The sequence below is a fragment of the Cygnus atratus genome, chromosome 4, assembly GCF_013377495.2.
Source record: "Cygnus atratus isolate AKBS03 ecotype Queensland, Australia chromosome 4, CAtr_DNAZoo_HiC_assembly, whole genome shotgun sequence".
Classification (NCBI taxonomy): domain Eukaryota; kingdom Metazoa; phylum Chordata; class Aves; order Anseriformes; family Anatidae; genus Cygnus; species Cygnus atratus.
This window is the reverse complement of record NC_066365.1, coordinates 2,660,909-2,674,822: the sequence shown is the minus strand read 5'-3', so window position 1 is coordinate 2,674,822 and position 13,914 is coordinate 2,660,909. Positions and strand designations below refer to the sequence as shown.

General features: G+C 38.5%; 1 protein-coding gene across 1 annotated transcript in view; it reads left to right on the top strand.

The window, feature by feature from the left end:
- ANK2 (ankyrin 2) overlaps positions 1–13,212 on the top strand; it is a 165,832-nt gene extending 152,620 nt beyond the window's left edge. The window contains exons 44-51 of the mRNA XM_050710362.1: positions 185–467; positions 2,426–2,711; positions 4,473–4,565; positions 5,001–5,084; positions 6,270–6,434; positions 7,873–8,055; positions 9,368–9,459; positions 10,935–13,212. Of these exons, the coding sequence (XP_050566319.1) occupies positions 185–467; positions 2,426–2,711; positions 4,473–4,565; positions 5,001–5,084; positions 6,270–6,434; positions 7,873–8,055; positions 9,368–9,459; positions 10,935–11,118 (1,370 nt within the window). The 3' untranslated portion in view covers positions 11,119–13,212. The remainder of the gene's footprint in view (positions 1–184; positions 468–2,425; positions 2,712–4,472; positions 4,566–5,000; positions 5,085–6,269; positions 6,435–7,872; positions 8,056–9,367; positions 9,460–10,934) is intronic.
- Positions 13,213–13,914: the final 702 nt, after the last annotated feature.

The window sequence follows — 13,914 nt, the reverse complement described above, 5'->3', positions numbered from 1 at the left end:
GTTGTAGTGATAATCCAGTGTTCCTTCTACTGCTTAGAGAGTTTATATGCTCTCCCACTCAAGCTGTCTAAAAATTTCAGGTAATTTATTCCTTCCAGGGATTATAAACACACGTGGAGAATTGAAGTGACTTTCTGCGTTCTAATGAGACTTGTAATGATATTTCTCATTTCTGTTTTCAAAGGGTTTTCTGCACTGCAAGAGGAACTGTTCAGTTCAAGACATAAGCAAGAACAACAGCACAGAATATCTAAAGACAGTGACCCAACTGAACACCCTCCTATTGTCTCCGAGGAAGACGTATCTGTTAGTTTCTCTCCTTTCCAGGACAGCACTCCCAGGAGTGAGGCAGAACTGTCAATGGCTGAGCTCCTGAGACAAGCACACAAGGAACAAGTAGAAACTGAATTCTCAGGGAAACCCCAGGATGTGCCAGAAAAAACATCTGCTTCACAACATGAGTATTTGTAAGTGTCACAAGACCAAAATGAGACCTATGTGGAATAGATTCTCTCTTCTCTGTAATAAAAGGATTTTACAGTTTTCTTTGAAACAGATGTACTCACTAGAATTCTCCTTCAATTCTGCATAGTAGTTCATGAGTTCCTTCTGTAGGCTTGACTTCTTAATCAATGTGGTGGAAGCCTTAAAGACTGGGAGGGAAAGTCAATCTTCCACTGTGAACATACAGTAATAATCTAGTTCAATATGTATGAAAGAAAAGAGGGATAACGCGGGATTTCTTCTGTCAAACTGTATTTTTTAACATTACTTGCCATCTAACATATAATCTTGATGGAATTAACACTAGAGGGCCCTTTCTTCAACTTCAGGATGGCTTTTTAAATTGAGGCAAATTTTTCCTAACTTAATCATTACTTGCAAAACTCCTAACTACATATTTGCAACTAGATTTTTACAAGCCAATTTCAGATGGCTGAAGGAACAGAGGGGGTTTTGTACAGACAAGACAAAAGTACTTAAAGGAACACCACATGATGAAGTACAGACTTAAAGGACTTGTATAGCATAGCTTTGAATTCTGATTCAGGGCTGTCAGTGGAGTTGGTTTCATTTGGAAAAGGACCTGAAAAGGATCAAGTTTCTTTCTTCCCACCCATCACTAACCTTGCATCCACAGTGACAACTCTTTGCAGGGTTGATTCAGGTATTCATGGGCTAGCAAAATAGGGAGGATTCCCTTCCAAATAGGTCATTTTCCTAGGAGCAATTAGCTTTGATGTGGAGATGCAGCTCTGAACAGGGAGGTTTTACAACCTGAAGAGAGGGTGGGAGACAGAAACAAGCATCCAAGGTAGGCCTAGGTTGCACTGATATGCAAAAATACCAGTACTTCCTAGTGATTTGCATAAGGAAGGAAACAAATGCTTTTGAGGAATAGAGGGTAATTTTAATGGTGTGTTTTTAGCTGCAGAAGTGGCACAATTCTGTACAGAAATAACAAAGTCCAGTACAATAAAACCAACAAACACATACACACAAAGTGGACTATCACAGGTATTATTAAGGTTACGGAAGAGAAATAACTTATCTGCAAATACTGACAGCTGATAGAAATGTCAATAAGCTATTTGTATGTATTGTGCAGTCAGAGCATGGATTCCTTAAAACTACTGTTTTTTGCCAAAGACAAAAAATATTGAGACAGTATTGCCAATGCTAAAATGAGAGTAGTAATGACGGGAAAATGGCTATACTTCACGTCTAGTTTGAACTAGGATGAAAACTGGGCTAGATGTAAGTAGCTTTATAAGAAAAAGAAGCTTTTATGAGAAGAGAAATTCTACAATAATGCATATAGCCCACTGAAAGGGAAAAAAGGCCAGATCAATGCTGTTTAACTTGTACTACAATTAAATGTTTTCTTTCTTTGGAACACAGTTGTGTGGAGGTCAGTAGTTAGGGGAGCACAATAAATTGTCAAAACACAACTTATACCAGGAAAAAAACAACACATACACATGCAAGTTAATCTATTACTGTTATCTAGTCATGGGATTGGTTATGTAGAAAGGAATCTGGACTCACAACTAGTAAGACTTAGCAATTTCCTCTGTTAATTTTTAGGACAAGAGGAAAAACAAAATGCGTGTAGATGCTAGCTCCAAAATATCTAAGAAGTTTTAAAAGTTAAAGCTGTAATTCTTGCAGGCTCACTGTTTTTACGTGTGTGTGTGTATATATATATAGAAAATATATATATATATGTTCTCTTTTCATACATATATACACACATACATATATGTATGAAAAGAGAAAAGCAAGCCTCAACAGGTGATTCTAGGCAGTGAAACGGTTAATGTTAATACAATCACCATAAGTCTGAAGTGACCCTTTGGAGTCACCCTGGCAGCAGAGTTGGACTACAGTTATCTGATAAAACTCTTGAACCTGTAATTCACAGTGTCACAACTCCAGGAACAGAGCAGTCTGCAGCACCAGAAACTGGAAAGGCAGCAAGTGAAAAATCTGCATGCTTCAGCGTGGCAAAGGAAGAGAGAGAAAAATCATGCCCACGTTCCCCATCATCTTCGCAGAGTGGTGAATCTCCCATCATCCAAGAGCCCGAGGAGCCTGAGCTCCATCAGGATGACGTCTCTCCAAGGAGAACTAGTCTAGTGATAGTGGAGTCAACTGATGAACAGCCAGAAAAGCTTGGAAGTGGCTACGAGGAGGAATCTTTGGAAAAGGTAAATACCAACTTTTCCTCAAAGTAATTAACACAGTGGACAAGCTTTATGTCCTGTCATTCTTAAGATGGGAATATTTTCTATGAGCCTGATTAATCTTCATCTGCAACTGAGCCATTTTCCCTTTCCTCTGTGGTTCTGAGGGCAAGCTATAGTCATTTGTGTAGAGGTTTTGATAGCAGAAGCAAAACCAAGATCCTAAAGTCTATAAACTGTAATTCTGGTTTTGCTACCCTTACTTGTCCTTTGGTCTGTGGCAGTTATGTCCATGCATGTGGGAAAGAGTTACTTGGTGTAAGTAACAGATGCAGAAGCAAACCATGTACAAGTGAATGCTGAAAAATAGATGTACAAAAGGCAAAGTTACAGTGTTAAAAGCTCAAGAAGACAAGACTGGCCCAGAGCATCATGAAGAATGACATGAAAAATGTTGTAAACTTAGTGAGATGGAAAAAAAGGCAGCAGGATGTACATTGCAGAAGACTAAAGATGCACTGGAAGAAAACTTGAGAATGGTGTTTATGTAGCATGCGAGCAGTAAAGAGAAATGGAGACAGGAGATGGAAGAGGAGAGCAAAATGTATGTGAGGTAGGTCATTTGGCTGTGTAAGGCAAAGGAACCTTCTTGCATATTTGGTGAGAAGTCCAGAGGGAATAAAGGAGAGCAACTACATGGCTTTCAGGGGAATTTAAGGTACTCGGCAGATTAGGTTTAAGAATAAACAGCTTTTTTTGCCTGTTTTAAGTCAGAACAGAAGGCATAATTGAGCAGGAAATTAGTTTCATCAGTGAAGTCAGAGCAGAGAAAGAACAGTTCTTAAGCAGAATTGGTTTCCTGTTTTGACATTCACCTAGGAACAGACTCTTCTTTCTTCACTGTTTATGTTGCCAAATGTACCACCTCTAGAGTGATGTCTCACAGATCTGCTTCTGGGATCTCAGAAGAATGCTGAATATAAAATGCATAGGATAAATGTGATGTTGAAAGCTTAGCTATGATAGGACTCAATACAACGGCTGCTGTCAAGCATAATGTACTACTTAATCACTACAATAATCCTCATCTCCCCCAAACCCACCCCACCCCACCGACTTTATTTATTTTCCCCCTTATGCTTTTATATTGTAGATGTTTCCCAAGTAGTTCTTTTCAGCTTCTCTTTGCCTTCTGACCTCTTCATTTAAATTTTGAATTCTTCCCTGGGCAGGAGAACCTCAACACTTAAACTAACTTTTATTGACCTTTCTTTCCAGTGCTGAGATTGTTGGTACATTCACCTCTAGTTAAAGCTGTTCAGTCCTACTGTCTGTATGCTATGCTATGCACTTCTTAGTATGGAGGACTAAAATACTTTCATACAATTTTCTGTGCAATGCAGAAAACATATGCAATACATATGAATGCCAGAGTTGGTGTTAGTAATACTGTCTGGTTCATCTCAGCCATGTCATACAACATATTTCAGGCTTGTCTCTGGCAACCTTAAGAGCACTGAAACAACTAAGACCATCTTATAGAATTAATATCACAAAGACTGATCTTCTTTCAACATGCTAATGAACAACTAATATACAGTCAAGTGGCCAAAGCTTCCCCCCTGCCCCCACATAAGTGTTTTACAGATTGAAGTCAGGTAAGAGGCAAAATCCTGAAAGCGCAAGTTTTCAGAAGAGACGGTGGTTTTAGATAAAAACAAGACAGAGCCTGTAAGTAGTGCTAGCACTGCATACAACAGAGCACTGCTTCAACGCTTTCAATAGGAGCTAGCAGAGGAGTTAGGCGAGCTGGAGACCAGCTCGGACGAGGACGAGATGGTAACTACCAGGGTCATTCGTCGCCGGGTGATTATTCAGGTACTGAGTGTTGAATGATTGCATGAGCCAGCGGTGTCTAATGTCTGGTGTAATACCTTCAGGAGTGATGCTGAGAGAACCACGTGGCTGGTATTGCACCTGAAGCTGCAATGCTCCTGAATAATGCATGGTCATTAGATAAACCATTCTAATACCTCTTCTTGAAAAGAGGATTGTAGTAATACTGCTAACACAACTCTACATCCCATTAAACACCTCAGTAAGAGGAGGACAATATGCAGCACAGTCAACTAACACGTTTGCCTGTCCATTATGTAACTTTCCTTTGCACGTCTTTAGGTATTCAAGTGCAGAACAATTTCTTTCTAACATTTCTCAATTTTATTCTAACTGATTTTAAAAGTTGCTTATTTAAATAAAAAAATTACCTACATTAAGACATTGCTTCCTTAAATTTTGTTCTTTGTCATACAGGCTGATAGCATGCCTGAAATGCCACCAGAAACAGTCACAGAAGAGCAATATACAGATGAACATGGCCAGACAGTGGTAAAGAAGGTACACCCCTTGCTACCTTCTTACTATCCTTTAAAGGAAGAATAAATAAATCCACATACATGCCCAATTTTATTTTGTCAAGGGGCATGATTTTTAAAAATTGAACATAGAAGAAACCAGAATTTCTGTTCATGAGAGACTCCAAAATGTGAAGATTTGGATTATTCTGTTTTATATTTTTTTATAACTTAACATGACATATTGTTTAACTTTCCCACATAAATCCATTGAAAATTCTACATAGACCTGCATGAATTCTACATAGACCTGACCATTTCTGAGGAAGTGCTGGTGTTTTGTTTTGTTTTGTTTTTGTTTGTTTGTTTTAATAAATAGTTAAGAGTATAAGCGTACTCATATTAATGAAACTAATGGGGGGCTAGATCCATAAATCACCTAAATCCAGACTTTAGATCCTTGAAATCTTCACTCAGCTGTGCCCAAGCAGGTTCCTGAATTTCTGTAGCTGTACATACAGTTCAGTTTTTATGGCACAGAATGTCTTGTCAGAAGGAGCTGTGAAAGCATGTGGAAATGTGTCCACAGAAAGACGCGTAGCCATCCTTCTGACAGATTTATCTCATCTTGAGCCCTTCTGCTGCTCTGTGTTTGGCTTGCCACTGCCTAGAAAGCTTAAGCACCAGATTAGGTCTCTTAAGCGGGTTAATTCTAGCTCACTAGGGCAGCAGTGTTAGTACCACGAGCAATAATAGTGTAATGACCAAGTCCCTCTGCAGATCTAGTTCTAAGTACTCGGTAGCAAAGTTGATAACCTCTTACTTTCAGAAGCCTTTTAATTAGTTAATACTTTTGAAAAAGCCAATCTAAAAATGACTTTTAGCAGTTATGCTGTTGTAAACTGTTTTCTCTCTAAGAGGCTATACTGCTTCTCCTAATAGTAACTACCATTTTAGACAGTCACTCTCATATCTGTATATATCTTCACTCCATTTGTGAAGTAAGTTTATGGAAGCTTTGCTGTGGGATAAACAAAGCAGGGCCAGTGCATCAATGTGCAGCTTTACTATAGGTATTTGTGAGAATGTGTGTTAAAGACTAAAATGCTGAACCATCTATGTAGGTTTTTCTGTGTAGGAAAGATGCCCTTTGAGTAGAAAGTTCTGTATAGAGAATAAGAAGGAATTGTTAATTATTTTGGGACAAAGCTCTATTTCATTCCTTCAGGTCACTAGAAAGATCATCCGGCGATATGTTTCTCCAGATGGCACAGAAAAAGAAGACATCATAATGCAAGGAACACCACAAAAACCTGTCACTGTTGAAGAAGGAGATGGCTATTCCAAAGTTGTAAAACGGGTTGTGCTGAAGAGTGACAGTGAACAGTCAGAGGTCAGATCATCCGCTTTCCTTGTGAGGGTACAAAGCTGCAGTACGCCCACCAGTGTACCTAATAGCTACATCTTATGGCAATAAGATGTATAAGATTCATTTTTGAATGATCCTTTGAAGAGTTTCGTTACAGATGGAAAGGCCTCCAAAAAAGACAAAGAAAAGTAGGGGGTGGGAGAAAAGGCAGTTGTCTCTGAAAACATGTCAGGATACAGATTGTGATTCATGAGAAATACTAAATTCATAAAGAAAGCAGTACGTACCAAGATGTCATATAGATAAATGGCAAATATGTCTGTGTTATTATACCTCATACTCTAATAAGGAAGTTGGTGAATGTTGTAATGAAATGATTTGATGTTCTCCAGATTTCTACGCTAAGCCATTCTAGAACTATATAGTTGTATTACGTTTAAAGTACTCATGAATTCTTTGATTTGAAGATGCTAAACAAAAGTGTTACTTTCATGCAAACTATAGAGCCAGGTAATTAAGAAAGAAAAAACAACCTGAAAAGGTAAGTTCTTCTCAGTTTGTCTTTTCCTGCCTTAGATCACAATGCAGCCTTATAGACATTTGTATCAGCTCAATTAAGGTAGCGACAGAGAGGAAGGAACCAATAAATAGGGATTCCTTTCAGCAGTACTGCAATTGGAAGCAACATTTAACTAACAGTCATTCAAAATGCTAAGAACACGATTGCTGTTCTCTCTCGCCAGAATTGATCATCAGAATTAATTCCCTAGGAGTGTAAGGGAACATAAAAACAAAGCCTTTTTTTTTTTTTTTTTTAAGTTAGCTGACCATACCAGAACTACTCCATATCACATGGAGCCCGTATACACTGAATTTGTATTTTGCCAATTAGAATTGTGTTTGTCTCTTTCATGTGGTATTCTAAAATTCTAGTCTGTTGTTCCTGTAAGAGTTTCTTGGATTTTAAAGTATGTCTCACCCCTCAGAAGACTATCTGAATTTTATAGTATGAATGGATACCACTAATTCATACTACCTGCTGAATACAGCAGAGATTCACTGCAAGAGGCCCACTTGTTACTTCCTATAATTTCAGCAGCCTTGGAACACGTGAGCCAGTATGGCAGCCTGTGGTGTGGCAGAGGGTGGCAGCATCCCTGCTACCCTCAAGCTAGTTCAGGTTCCAGCAGCAGTTTCCACCCTTGTAGCATAAAGCCTCTCAGCAGAACAAGTTTTCCAGGGCTGTTCCTGCTGTCTGAATGGTACATATTTACAAGGTCTTGTTCTGGAGGTGTAAAGCAGGTAATAAAATGTACACTCACTATTTTGATGTGTACGCATAGGAAGTGAGATATTCCTTGTTTTCTGTGGCAATGATTAAAAAAGAATCATAGAACAGATACTAAGATTTTATTTGCTATGTAATTTGTATCCAATATAAATCTGTTTTCTAACCTTCCAGGTGACTTTGTCTGAACCTGGTGTTTTGCCCAGTGCCTCCAATTTCCAGTCTGAACCAGTGGAAGGCCGCAAGGTCAGCAAAGTCATAAAGACAACTGTAGTGCAAGGAGAGAGAACAGAGAAACACCTAGGAGATGCTAGCTTAGCTACTGATCTTCCGTCAGCCAAAGAGGACTTTGAAGAGGTAAAAATGCCTTTTTAAAGTAACAATTAAAACAAGTGTCACAACATACCTGGAGACAAACTCTACTGAAAATTTTGCTGGTGGAGCATTAAACTCAACTACCAAATATAAACCTCTGTTGTTATATTTGGCCATGTTATGAACAGATTAATATATTAAGTATGCATAGGGGAAGAAGCTACCATTACAGAATTAACTATGAAACTTTTTAAGATTAAAAAAATATAATAAGGCAGAGGATTTAAGTAAAGTTTATAGGAGTCGTGTGTGTGGTTACTCGTAAAGAAGGTCATTCATACAGTGCCCCTCATGGACCTAATTTTAGAAATTGAAACAGTTAAGTCTACTCTCTCGGTAGGCAGATGTATCACAGCAATTACTCCTTTTCCTCTTGAAAGGAAGAAATAGCTATCAAGCTAATTAACACCTTTCCTGTTTTTATGCTTTTTCTGATCAGTTTAGACATTTCAGTAATAGAAAAGGAATACTGCAGGAAGACAGCACGAGTTAAAAGCGCTTACACCAAGATGCCAAATTTCCAATTACAAATACAGTCCCAGCAGCCAGATCCCTCTTTCCTGACAGTAACAAAACAACCAGCAAAAGCTGTCACATACTGTGATAGAGGTTCAAAAATGGCTTGGGAAATAACACACTTTGCAGCTGCCACTTTATCTTTCTAGTTAAAACAAAAAGTAAGTTGAGAAGTTTGCAGAAGATAACACAGAGAAGACCACATCCAGCCAACAAGGAATAAAAACGCTGCCTATTTTGTTTTCTATAAGTATTAGTAACAGTAGATACTCTTTGGAAGAACTTGCCAGGCTCCAATTCGCTGATTCTTTCATTTCAGAGGTATCACCCATCTATTTCTATGTATGCCTGTCTAGTTACAGAGAACAGGCAACTCAAACTGACAGGTGGGACAGCTATAAAAGAGACTATTTCCTGTGACAGGAAAAGGGCTGCTGTAGCAGCTGTTGTAAATAGACACAAAGGATGAGTTCTGCAACCATGGTGCTCCAGGGCCTTGATTTGGGTTGCTTCAAACTTGAAAGTACAAAGACTGCTTCAGTACAATTCTTAGCACAATGACACTATTCTACCCAAAAAACTGTGACTAACCTGTATGTTTGGGGAAGGGTTGTAAGGATGCAAATGGCAGGCAGATGCTTCTCTATTGTTTGTCTATTCATCATTTTCTCACCATTCAGCTTCATTTATATCAAGTATTAAGGTATGAAGAGCAATTACCTTCTGTCCTAGGTTTCTGTTCTTATGTTTTAATTGGAAGTTTATGTTTTAATTTGAGGCATTGAGCTATACAGGTAACCAAATGAAAGTCCAACTCCCTGCTTTAGTAGAGAAAGAAATCATGAAAGAGGATGGATCAATTATTAAAAGGTTTGGCTTGGCATGTCAGTGAACTGTTACTAGAAAAGAATTAACAAACTCATTATGAACATAAGTGGATTTAAATGTGTAAAGTGAAACCACTGGCAGTATCTAAAGCTTCATTACAAAAGTACTAATCATTACTACTAACATTCTGTTGCAGGAAGGGATATACGCACTGGAAAGGTCTACAGTTAGTTGAAAAGACTCGGTCAATAAGGGTAATGTGGGCTAGCAGCCAAGTAGGGCACAACTGCTTGCTATTTCTCCTTCCCTGCTCTCCTTGGGACAGGGTTGAATAGAGACAATTTAATAAGTGAAGAAAGGATGATGCAAAGAATCATTCACCACCTCCCACAAGCAGACTGATGCCCAGCCAGTCTCTGAGCAGTGGTCACCTTGAAAGACAGACAGACACTCCCACACACCCATTTCTTCCTCTACGTCAGTTTTTATTGCTTAGCATGATGCTATACGACATACACCATCCCTCTGGCTAGTTTGGGTCAGCTGTTCTGGCAGTGTCTACATCCAATTTCTTGCCCAGCCCCAGTACACCCATGAGGAGGGCAGAGTCAGGGGGGACAAAAACAAAAAACAAAAACAAAGTCCCAACACTATGCAAGCACTGTTGTTCAGCAGTAGCCAAAGCATTGGTCTGTTATCGACACAGTTGTGGGCACAAAGCCAAAACAGAGCACCACACAGGCTGTTGCTGTGAAGAAAGTTAACTCCATCCTAGCTAGACTCAGTATAAAGGTGTATCACTGCCTGATTGATTTCCTTGGAGGCGATACAAAATAATAGTAGTATGATTTACAGTTAACAACATTAATCAAGAATACTTCAAAAATATTTTTTCATACTAGTTGACTCAATATTCAAATGATCACTATCAAAATTGATGAGAGGATATATGGATATAAATATAAGTCAAATATGTATACTATTTTCTCTCTCTCACACACATCAACTTAAGTAAGTGTCAGCAAATACAGTTTTACTGACTGTCTTAAGGCAGGCTTGCCCAGAAGCAAGTGTTGAAGAAGCTATTAGTTTAAGAAAGCTTTTTAAAAAAAGTACCATGAAGGAATCTTATGTCAGTGTTCTACAGGACAACTTTGAGTGTTGAAGTTAAATACAGCAATTAGGAAGGTCCTGTGTGAATTTCAAAGTGTGTTGCATGCCCATGTTAGAGCACGTTTTTGCTGAGCATCTAAAACTGTATGCTTAATAAGCATGAGGAGATGAACTGCCACTAGTTTACATTATGAAAGCCAGTTAAATGGTAGTGTTACATTCAATACAGAGTGAATAAAGAATATCTGACCTTAGTAGCTGGCTTAAACTGCCAGCTTACAATTCTTCTCGTTTTACTTTAAATAAAATTTAAAAACCTTAAAATTCCATCTGGGGAGGAGCATCTTTTAAAGCCTTCAGAACTGTGGGCTCTCTAAGAAAGATTTCTCATTCTTTTTCTTTAGGACAACGCTGAGTAAAGCCAGCACACAGAAGAGGACTGTGATGAAGGATCAGTATGGAAAACACGTTCATATAGAAGAACTGGATGACACACCAGAAGCACTACCACAGGATGACCTCCAACACGACCTCCAGCAGCTTCTTAGACACTTCTGCAAAGAGGACTGGAAACAGGATGCTAAATGAGAAGCTGCCACCCCTCAACACCACCACATAACCATCCATCCAGTATGCAACGTCCATCTTCTCTAGGTGTAGACATTGTTATCTACATAATCACTGGAAGACACTACTGCCATTTCTACTTGTGCAGATGCAGTGAATTCATTTTTTCCCCCTGTATTTGATTTTTCTTTTTTTTTTTTTTTTTTTTTTACCCTGTAAGCTAATTTGTGACCAAAGATAGCATCCTTCATTCAGGATGATTTATCCACCGAACCGTCGTCTTTGTGCTCTACTGGGAATTTGTCAGCATTGCCACTTTTTGCTGGTCCTTTGCTTCTGCACTAGCTTCATGAAACTGCATTTGTCAAGCCAACTTCATCTACAGGCCTCTTCAAGTGACTATGTACATGCATCATGAAAAAAGGGAGTTAACATGTAAACTGTATATAGCAAGAGTATTTGGACTTACAAGACTGCAGAAAACACACTGCCTCTGAATACAATTAGCATCATGGATTACAAGGTCTATTGACACTGCTGAACAGCAATTATTAAAATAATGTTAACACTACGAACACAGACTGACTGAGGAGGAAGCACTGCAGATCCACTGCATCCATAAGACTTCCAGTTTAGGGATCTATTATAGTTAAAGGCTCTAAGAGTCAGGCTAAAGACCTGGAAATTCAGCTGTTCTCCTGAAGTAACAGCTGACTGTGGCCATTGATACTTTTAAGACCTTTGGATAGCCACTTAAAGATTTCCAGAAAAAGAAAAAAAAAATTAAAAATACCTGATTAGGTAACCAACTTGCTAGCAGCTATATCTATGGCACATTTGCATACGGTATTAAAATCTTTTAGATCTGGACATGTGCCAGGGTGTATTAAACAATTATAACTACAGTAGTTTCTTGTTTTCATCACTGCTTTAGCAAACCACACTGTCCTGCTGGCCACTGCACTGTAGATAACTATGGGAGAAAGACTTAACCACTATACAAAGAGAATAATTAATTCACCATATTTTATCAAGATTGCCTCTTTTCCGATAAATGCATGTGGCATTTGAAGGTCAAAACCAAACCCTCCTGTAATCATGTCAGCTTGTTGGCCCTCTTAGCACTGAGCGAGCAGTTTTTATCCTCCAATCAAGCGTTTTTTTTAAAGAGAAAGCTCACAATCCTTGAAAGCCAGTTTCTGTTCCTATTTTGTTACCTATCTATATATAATATATATATATTTCTAAACCAACCCTCTGAAAACCACGATAGCATATCTGCACTTTTATTTTCAAAAAAAAGGAAACAAAGAGCTGACATTTTTGGTATTCTATACCTTAATATTTAGTGGCGGGCACTCTATAGGGTTTTAGCATATGTAACACGCACGCAAACAAACACACTAAATGTTTTTAAACAGCTATTTGTTTTTCTTTTTTAAATAGTATACTCAAGAACAGATTAAAAACAAATTCTCTACTGTAGGGGGTAAGAGTTTTCCAAGTTTATCAGGCCTTCTATGATTATAGTTTGCTTGGTTGTTTTTTATGACTCACTCAGTGCTCAGAACAAGGGCACTTCTCATTAAGATAATGATGCCAAAAGCATGAAAACATCTTGGGAGTTCTGGCTTCCAGCAGGCAAAGCAACCTGAGGTGCCATGCTAACATTTTTTTTTAGCAGGCAGAAAAAAAAAAAAAGGTGTTTTGGTAGCCAAAATGAACGAGACCCATGATGAGACATTTCACAATACATCATGGCTTTCTTATTGTCAAAGACAGCACAGGATGATCTACAAGAATGGGGCTCTAAAGAAATGCATTTCTGTTGTGTTATTTGCGGTGCAGATGATGTTCTGTGTAACAACATAATGGTTATTCACCTCTTATTTTGATTTTTTGCTGTGTTATCAAAGAACTTGAATACTGTGAGAAGAAGTGAATTTTAAGTTGACGAATCAGCATCTTGTTCCCATGGTGATAACACTAATTGAATATATCTATGAGGGCATGTATTAGTTAAAAATTAAAAAAAAAAAAAACACTAACAATACATAGCTGCAATGTGTACAATGGCTGATTTAACTAAATAAAAATGTACAAGTGTTAAATGTAGCAATGATGGCTCACTCTCTTTTACTGTCAGTGCAGCATAAAAGGAACAGCACCCACTTGGGGACCTTAACTGAACTATCACAATTATAATTCCTCCATACTGCACTCTTCATGATCTTTTTAATTCTGCCGTTCAGCAATGAGTACACGTCAGTCCTTATTAAGGGTTAGATGTAGTGGTTTGTTTTTTTTTTTTAAATCATTATTAATATTTTTTCAAAGGGTAGCGCTCTCTGTTTTCTAATTATTCCATCGGGCCTGAAAGTGCAAGATTTTCCTTCAAATATAGCCTGGACCATTTGTTATAATCATTTATGTCTTCAATGCCCACATGTACTACTACAACAACTAGTGAGTCGCTCTCTCTCAAGCACAGACACTGTAGGGAGGAAAATCTCTATCACATCTTACATCCTTGCAATGCACAGAAAATACAGAAAAGAGGCTGTTTTGTTGCCAGTTCAGAGACAGCACTATAAATCTGTACCAACTCTATTACTGCAAGCATAAGCAGCACAAAGGCTGCGGTGATGTTCATCCATGAACACTGGGGTGGGTTTCAGGGTGGCCTGCAATTGCCCACAGCTCCACTTCATGTCTGCTAACACAAGTGGCCCAGGTTGCGTGTCTCAATGTACTTGGTCTCAATGCCTTGGTCAGTTACTGCGGGCCGTTTAGTAGGTAGTGGGGAAATAGGACACA